Raw genomic sequence first — 10000 nt, 5'->3', positions numbered from 1 at the left:
TTTGAGAGATATTGAGGAAGCGTGATCCGTGACGTAGAGTTAGGAGCCACAGATCCCTTCCCCATCAACAACAATGCTAATCAAGCAGACTTGATTACGAGTACTTTGGGAAAAATTACGATCCACCACCTTTAAAGGGGTTAACCAGAGGTTAACCCCTTTACTACTGCTACCCCAGGTGGCCCTTGGCAAAGACCTAGTACCTGACTGCCCCCTAACCAGGGATACGGTGAAGACGGTATATTTTAAGATACTACCACAACGGCTGCAAAGGCGGAAGAAGGCTGCAGCAGATAAGGGTCCCCCAGTCGTCTTGGACTCCATGCCACTGGACCCTGACCCGATTCTGTCAAGAATCGGGTGGTGCACCAGTCTCCCCACGTTAAACCAAGTCACGCACAGGTATCCTCCATAAAGGGATACACCCCTACCAGGAGGATCGTCGTACTCTTTCGAGTGACCGCCGAAGATTTTTGAGCCCGAACACAAGGAGGACGAGCGATACGTTTTAGAAGCCGAGCGCTAAACGGGTGTAGCTTTATTGTGACACTATAGCATTAGCAGCGTTGCTACGTGCTAAACATACAAACTGGCTGTGATATTTCCACTCTCGCTGGGTTGCCCACCGACGGGACGCTCACATCATGCCGTTTAGATGAAGAATCAATCACAATCCTCTCGAAGGGTTAAAAAAGTACGTTTGAGCGTCTTTTTGTGTCTTTTTCGCCATCTCGGACCAGCCTGTCGGTCCATGGCCACATGTGTCTACTAGCAGGCGAAACATGCATGAATTATAATCTAGAATGTACTTTTAGCAAGTTTGAGAGGAATCAGAAGCAGCCGTGGGCTCGGTGTGTCAATAATAGCATTTTAAGCTAGCAAACAATGCGGTGATAAAATAGTCCGTCTGCGTCAGCGCTTATAATAACAATATCACTCATATTTGGTTCATTTTCAGATCACGACATGTAAATGGAGTAGTGTTAGCCCTTTCTTTATATTTTTAAAAAGAGTATAATGAGCGCAACAGTAGATCATCCTCGGCTCGGCGTGTCAACAATAACAGCGTAAGCTAGCATTAGCTCACTGCTATCAATGCGCCGCTAAAATAGTCCGTCTGCGTTAGCGCTTATACTAACAATATCACTCAAATTTGGTTAATTTTCAGGTCACGACATGTAAATGGTGTGTAGTTTATATTTTTAAAAAGAGTGTAATGAGCGCCACAGAAGATCCTCCATCTGTCAACTCAATTGTTAGATATTTATTTCCGATTTTGAATGCATAAAAAAGCCAATCATATGTGTTCTTGTCTTACATAAGTATTGTGAATGATAAACAGCACATCTCTTTACAATGTTTGCATATTTCCAGTATGACTGATCTAATAATACGGTGAAAATGCAGAAGCGTTCCAATCGTGACATTACCGAAGGTATCCGGAGCGGAATATTCAAAATGGCATTTTGTGATGATTTAGACAATATTTTCACATACTTTTCCACTCTCCTGGTACTTTCACACTTACTGTGTATGCAACTTTTAAAAATAAAAATCTCAAAGTGGTCCCTGCATCCCTTGATTTATTGTATGGGGCCCTCAATGCAGAACGTTTGGATACCCCTGTGGTAAGGCAATATTCAAATTAGGCCTGGGCGATACATCCATTTTATTGATAAATAAAAAATGTTTTTGTTGCAGATGATTGAAAAAAAGTAAAAATGAAATAAAATAAAAAAATTAATGATTTTTCTCCTCTTGCTACATAATACTTTTTTGAGCCCACGAGCTTCCGTAGCTTACGCCCTCCCCCCCTTTTTTTAATTTAATTTATTATTTTAATGTTTTTTTAATTTTTTAATGGTTAAATTTGTATTTATTTGTATTTTTTTATTTTTGTATTTTTGTAATTTTTAAATTTTTAGATTTTCAATTTTTGTAATTTTTAAATTTTTTAATATTTTAATTTTTTTATTTGTTAATTTTTTTAATTTGTTAATTTGTTAATTTTTTAAATTAGTCAATTTTTTAATTTGGTAATTTATAAATTTTTTAAAAATGTTATTTTTTTGTTGTTGTAATTTTAAATTTTAAAATTTTAAATTTTTAATTTTTAATTTTTAATTTTTAATTTTTAATTTTAAATTTTAAATTTTAAATTTTAAATTTTTGTAATTTTTAAATTTTTAAATTTTTAAATTTTTAAATTTTAAATTTTTTTAATTTTTTAATTTTTTAATTTTTTAATTTGTTAATCTTTTTATTTTGTAATTTATTAATTTTTGAAAAATGTTATTTTAAATTTTTAAATTTTTAAATTTTTAAATTTTTAAATTTTTAAATTTTTAAATTTTTAAAAATTTTTTAAAGAGAGAAAAACATTGGGGCTGTGATTCTTTGGGTACCACACAATTCGATTCGATTCTTGAGGGTAATGATTTGATTCCAAAATTCTCGATTCAAAACAATTCTTAATTCAAAATATACTTTTTTTTACACAACATTTATTGCCAGTTCTATGATTAACTACATTCCTCCATAAAATAGATAAACAGCTCTGATCAATGTCTATATTACTTAAAATAAAACTGGCTTTGTTTAATAGAATGCTACCCGATATCGATATAGATATTTTTTAGCATCACAAAATCTTCTTTCATTTTAAAACAAATTTATATTATGTTTATAAACTCAGTAAATACGTCCCTGGACACATGATGACTTTGAATATGACCAATGTATGATCCTGTAACTACTTGGTATTGGATTGATATCCAAATGTGTGGTATCATCCAAAACTAATGTAAAGTATCAAACAAGAGAAGAATAAGTGATTATTACATTTTAACAGAAATTTAGATAGAACATGTTAAAATAGAACGTAAGCAGATATTAACAGTAAATGAACAAGTACATTAATAATTCATTTTTACAGTTTTTCCTTAATAATGTAGACAAAATAATAGGTGTATAAATGACACAATATGTTACTGCATACGTCAGAGACTAAATTAGAAGTCTTTGTTTGTTTACTTACTACTAAAAGACAAGTTGTCTAGTATGTTCACTATTTTATTTGTACCCTAAGATTTTTTGTTAAAATAAAGCCAATAATGCTATTTTTTGTGGGCCCCTTTATTTAGAAAAGTATCGAAAAGTATCGAAATACATTTTGGTATCCTGACAACACTAATTTGTACTAAAAACCAACTAATTTATCAAAAAAAAAAAAAATTGCTAAGAGTAAGATGCAGTGTTTGTAGTGTCGTTTCTAACTAGTTTTTTGATCACACAAAAGTGAAAATCGCTTTATATTATTACCGTCATTTGTATTTATTGGTTTCTTATTAATTTTATTTTATTTTTTCATTTTATTTTTATTGATATCCAGCATCAGACATTCCTATCCATTACATCATATACACATACATCATATATCTGTTGTCTGCCCTAAATGTCAAAATAATTTTTGTTTATATCCCAACCATACCACCCACCTCCCCCACTCCCCCCAAAAAAAGAAACAGCAAAAAACAACAAGGTAGTATCTACAAACACATCAATTAAATAAACAAAAAAATAAATAAAAATACATTAATAATAATAATAAACAGAAATAAAAAAAACCATATATATATATATATATATATATATATATATATATATATATATATATATATACATACATACATACAAAAATACAATATATATACTTTTTTAAATTTTATTTCTTAAATTTTTTAAATAATTTTTTAGTAAATATATATATATATATATATATATATATATATATATATATATATATATATATATATATATATATATATATATATATATATATATATATATATATATATATATATATATATATATATATATATATATATATATATATATATATATATATATATATATATATATATATATATATATATATATTTATTAGGGATGTCCGATAATGGCTTTTTGCCGATATCCGATATTCCGATATTGTCCAACTCTTTAATTACCGATACCGATATCAACCGATACCGATACCAACCAATACCGATATATACAGTGGTGGAATTACCACATTATTCTGCCTAATTTGGACAACCGGGTATGGTGAAGATAAGGTCCTTTTTAAAAAATGTAATAAAATAAAATAAGATAAATAAATTAAAAACATTTTCTTGAATAAAAAAGAAAGTAAAACAATATAAAAACAGTTACATAGAAACTAGTAATTAATGAAAATGAGTAAAATTAACTGTTAAAGGTTAGTACTATTAGTGGACCAGCAGCACGCACAATCATGTGTGCTTACGGACTGTATCCCTTGCAGACTGTATTGATATATATTGATATATAATGTAGGAACCAGAATATTAATAACAGAAAGAAACAACCCTTTTGTGTGAATGAGTGTGAATGGGGGAGGGAGTTTTTTTGGGTTGGTGCACTAATTGTAAGTGTATTTTGTGTTTTTTATGTTGATTCAATTTAAAAACAAAAACAAAAAAAAACAATAACAAAAAAACGATACCGATAATAATAAAAACGATACCGATAATTTCCGATATTACATTTTAAAGCATTTATCGGCATCTCTAATATACAGTATATATATATACATATATATATACATACACACATTAAAATAAAAATATATAAAAACAATAAATAAAAAAATAAAAAAATCCATATACATACATATACATACATACATATACACATATAGGGAGTAATGTTTTTTTTATATATTTTTTCATGGGTTTCTTAAAAAATTAAGGAGGAACGTTTTAAAAAAAAAAAAACATTGGATATTTTATATTTAGGTCGTATCGCCCAGGGCTGTGTCTAATACAACTAATGTGTCTTTGGTTTGGTTGCTCCAAATGTTGTAAGAAGCACTTAAATGCCAAGGCAACGTAAGAGAAAGAAGTCTGAATGTGTCATTTTATTTGGCAGGACTGTGTTCTGTTAGAAAAGGAGCGCCCCCCGCGGTGCAGGAAAAGGCCACGCCGGCCGGCCTGCATTTCGTCTCTCCAAATGGATTTTTGTGGAGCCAGCACAGACAGACCTTTATGAACTATAAGTGCGGCAGAAGCCAATAACGAATCTTACGCAACAACCAATAAAAGAAGTGGCCTTGCATCTACCTCGTCTGCTGCCTTTTCACACAACAGCATTCAAAGCCTGCCACTTGAAATAACAACATGGGCTTCTGGAACATTTCATCGGAGTGATGATCTCTGGAACAATACCACGTAAAAAAGAAAAAAAAAAAAAAAAAAAAAAAAGAGTATTTTGACGGTCAATTTTCGAAGGGAGAAGGAAGGGACAACAAGAACTCAATGTGACCTTGGACTATACTGGACTACGGTAGAGACAGGACACGACTGCAAGGACAACATGCATAAGAATGCAATGCAGACTGTCAACATGCACCTGGTATCAGAGTGCAGATGTGCCACAAGTATATATAAACATGATATATATAAACATGGATGTTTGCTTTTTCTAGTATTGGATAGAGAAGCAAAAGACAGGAAGAAAGAGACGGGTGTTGCTAATATTCAACTACAGTGGCGTAGTAGGCCGATGATGTCATTAGAAGCATGTAAGTCCCATCTTAAAACTCATTTGTATACTCTAGCCTTTAAATAGACCCCCCTTTTAGACCAGTTGATCTGCCGTTTCTTTTCTGCACAGATTCGGTGATCACAGATGAGGCGCTAGCTGTCCAAAGTCGGGACCCAGGGTGGACCACTCATCTGTGCATCGGTTGGGGACGTCTTGGTGCTGCTGACCTGTCTCCACTCAAGAGGATCTCCTGCTGGCCCCACTATGGACTGGACTACCACTATTATGTTAGATCCACTATGGACTGGACTCTCACTATTATGTTAGATCCACTATGGACTGGACTCTCACTATTATGTTAGATCCACTATGGACTGGACTCTCACTATTATGTTAGATCCACTATGGACTGGACTCTCACTATTATGTTAGATCCACTATGGACTAGACTCTCACACTATTATGTTAGATCCACTATGGACTGGACTCTCACACTATTAACTAGATCCACTATGGACTGGACTCTCACTATTATGTTAGATCCACTATGGACTGGACTCTCACTATTATGTTAGATCCACTATGGACTGGATTCTCTCACTATTATGTTAGATCCACTATGGACTGGACTCTCACTATTATGTTAGATCCACTATGGACTGGACTCTCACTATTATGTTAGATCTACTATGGACTAGACTCTCACACTATTGTGTTAGATCCACTATGGACTGGACTCTCCCAATATTATGCTAGATCCACTATGGACTGGACTCTCACACTATTATGTTAGATCCACTATGGACTGGATTCTCACAATATTATGTTAGATCCACTATGGACTGGACTCTCCCAATATTATGTTAGATCCACTATGGACTGGACTCTCCCAATATTATGTTAGATCCACTATGGACTGGACTCTCCCAATATTATGCTAGATCCACTATGGACTGGACTCTCCCAATATTATGCTAGATCCACTATGGACTGGACTCTCCCAATATTATGTTAGATCCACTATGGACTGGACTCTCACAATATTATGTTAGATCCACTATGGACTGGACTCTCACTATTATGTTAGATCCACTATGGACTGGACTCTCCCAATATTATGCTAGATCCACTATGGACTGGACTCTCCCAATATTATGTTAGATCCACTATGGACTGGACTCTCCCAATATTATGTTAGATCCACTATGGACTGGACTCTCACTATTATGTTAGATCCACTATGGACTGGACTCTCACTATTATGTTAGATCTACTATGGACTAGACTCTCACACTATTGTGTTAGATCCACTATGGACTGGACTCTCCCAATATTATGCTAGATCTACTATGGACTAGACTCTCACACTATTGTGCTAGATCCACTATGGACTGGACTCTCCCAATATTATGTTAGATCCACTATGGACTGGATTCTCACAATATTATGTTAGATCCACTATGGACTGGACTCTCCCAATATTATGTTAGATCCACTATGGACTGGACTCTCACTATTATGTTAGATCCACTATGGACTGGACTCTCCCAATATTATGTTAGATCCACTATGGACTGGACTCTCACTATTATGTTAGATCCACTATGGACTGGACTCTCACTATTATGTTAGATCCACTATGGACTGGACTCTCACTATTATGTTAGATCCACTATGGACTGGACTCTCCCAATATTATGCTAGATCCACTATGGACTGGACTCTCCCAATATTATGTTAGATCCACTATGGACTGGACTCTCCCAATATTATGTTAGATCCACTATGGACTGGACTCTCACTATTATGTTAGATCCACTATGGACTGGACTCTCACTATTATGTTAGATCTACTATGGACTAGACTCTCACACTATTGTGCTAGATCCACTATGGACTGGACTCTCCCAATATTATGTTAGATCCACTATGGACTGGATTCTCACAATATTATGTTAGATCCACTATGGACTGGACTCTCCCAATATTATGTTAGATCCACTATGGACTGGACTCTCCCAATATTATGCTAGATCCACTATGGACTGGACTCTCCCAATATTATGCTAGATCCACTATGGACTGGACTCTCCCAATATTATGCTAGATCCACTATGGACTGGACTCTCCCAATATTATGCTAGATCCACTATGGACTGGACTCTCCCAATATTATGCTAGATCCACTATGGACTGGACTCTCCCAATATTATGCTAGATCCACTATGGACTGGACTCTCCCAATATTATGCTAGATCCACTATGGACTGGACTCTCCCAATATTATGCTAGATCCACTATGGACTGGACTCTCCCAATATTATGTTAGATCTACTATGGACTGGACTCTCCCAATATTATGCTAGATCCACTATGGACTGGACTCTCCCAATATTATGCTAGATCCACTAGGTCTACCTGGTCGAAAGAGAGCGACTTAATTTGTCCGCCAACATTGAGTGATGAAGGCCTTAAACGTAACGGTATTGATTATGTGAGGAATCTAATTCAAGCACCTCTGGTATTGATTGGTCGTGAAAGGCACCTGTGAAGAGACCAGTCCAGCCATAGATCAGATTAAACATGCGCACACAACAGCTCCAGAGAGGGCAGGAGAAGGAGAGAAGGAGAAGGAGAGAAGGAGAAGGAGAGAAGGAGAAGGAGAGCAAAAAGAAGAGAGCCTAGGTGTATATTTGACTTTTGTATGGGTGCTCAGTGTGAGTGTGTGTTCTTGTATTTCTACCCTTCTTGAGACGTCCACAAGGAAAAGTAGCTTCCATATGAGGAGGTGTGAACAAGTGAGGACATAAATCATGGTCCCAATAACATTGCATCTAATAGAGAATGTCTCATTTGCACCCCTGGTGGTGAAATCTATCAAAATGAAGGTGGTCCCAAAAAGGAGGGATTTTTCAAATTAACTGTGTGTCGCTTTTAAAAGTGCTCCCCCTCTGGTCAACATATGAAATAACAAGTGTGTGTAAGACATTGAAATGTGCCCCCTTTGGCCAAAATGTATTAAAAACCAAGAAACAAAAAAATTATATAGAAACATACTGTAATAACTTGAAGTAAATAATGAAGATTAAAAACCAATTACCAACAAAAAATTTATATATATATATTTTTTTACTAAAAGCAGTCTTTTTCTCACAATGTGTCGACTTTTCTTGTAAAATTGCGACCGTTATTGAGTAAAATTCCAACTTTTATCACAATATTGCACAAATGTTCGGTTTTTCTTGTAAAATTTTGACTTGCGTTGAGTCTGTAATATTGCAATATTTTCTCGTACAATTAATACTTTTTTAATGTACAATTATTACTTTTCAATGCAAAATGGTGACATTTGTCATATAAAATTTGGACTTTTATTACAACATTGCCAATTTTTTGGTTGTTCTCGTAAAACAGTGACATTTATTGAGTAAAATGATGACTTTTGTCATAATTCTCCCAAGTAAAATTCTGATTATTATCATAATATTGCCAAAATTTAGAGTTTTCTTATAAAATTGTGACTTTTGTCGAGTAAAATTACGACTCTTTTCATAAAATTGCCGACATTTTTTTACTTTTCTTGTACAATTGCGACTGTCATTGAGTAACATTCCAACTTTTATCACAACATTGCACAAATGTTCAGTTTTTCTTGTAAAATTTTGACTTGCGTTGAGTAAAATTTTGACTTTTATTATAATACTGCCAACATTCTTGGTTTTTCTTGTGAATTTGTTTACAATAAGCTTTTTTATGTTTGCATAGTATGTATATATTATTAATGTTGTAATATATATATCTAGAAAGGGTGGTCCTAAAGAGGTAGGCATTTTTTTCGGAGGTCTCAAGAAGGTATTAAATACAAGAATGTGTGTGTGTGTGTGTGTGTGTGTGTGTGTGTGTGTGTGTGTGTGTGTGTGTGTGTTGTCTACCTGAGGTGGACTGCCGGTTCCTGCGGGGGGAGCGGGTAAGGCGCTGGTAGGGATCGGCGGCTCCATACAAGTCCAGAGTGGACATGCACAACAGGAGGCTTTTCTGCAAGTAGTCCACCACCGCAAGACCATTACAGTTCCCCAATGCCAGACTGGGGCCACACAAACATGGAGGAGAGGAGAGGAGAGGAGAGACTATTCAGCACAGTGCAGTATATTTACCCACGTGATGGTGGCCTGTCATAGCAACCCTGCAGCATTACCTGGAACTTTCAAAAGTATGTCTGTGGACTTCACCGTTCGTGGGCCAGCTCATTTTAAGTGGTAATTTAAGATTTCCCCCCATGTTATCACACAACTTGTTTGCTTTGAGTTGAGGTTGCCCTACGGCCTGTGGTTACGATCCACTGGTGCTTACAAAGCTGTCTTTGATCCTATCAAGCAAAAGGCGGACAGTTTGTAAACCTCCACTGTGTGCGATGGAATGCACACAGTGGTTT

The 10000-nt window shown here is 34.9% G+C and overlaps 1 protein-coding gene across 8 annotated transcripts in view; it reads right to left on the bottom strand.

Annotated features, from left to right (window-relative positions):
- The window catches only part of stxbp5l (syntaxin binding protein 5L), a 516749-nt gene that overhangs the window by 86759 nt on the left and 419990 nt on the right, over positions 1 to 10000 (bottom strand). For all 8 annotated transcript variants that reach the window (XM_062067482.1, XM_062067484.1, XM_062067485.1 and 5 more), the window contains one exon: positions 9501 to 9652. In XM_062067482.1, coding sequence (XP_061923466.1) covers positions 9501 to 9652 — 152 coding nt within the window. The remainder of the gene's footprint in view (positions 1 to 9500; positions 9653 to 10000) is intronic.

This window comes from Entelurus aequoreus, linkage group LG13, assembly GCF_033978785.1.
Source record: "Entelurus aequoreus isolate RoL-2023_Sb linkage group LG13, RoL_Eaeq_v1.1, whole genome shotgun sequence".
NCBI lineage: Eukaryota > Metazoa > Chordata > Actinopteri > Syngnathiformes > Syngnathidae > Entelurus > Entelurus aequoreus.
Note: the sequence above shows the minus strand (reverse complement) of the source record. Positions and strands in the feature narration are given on the sequence as shown.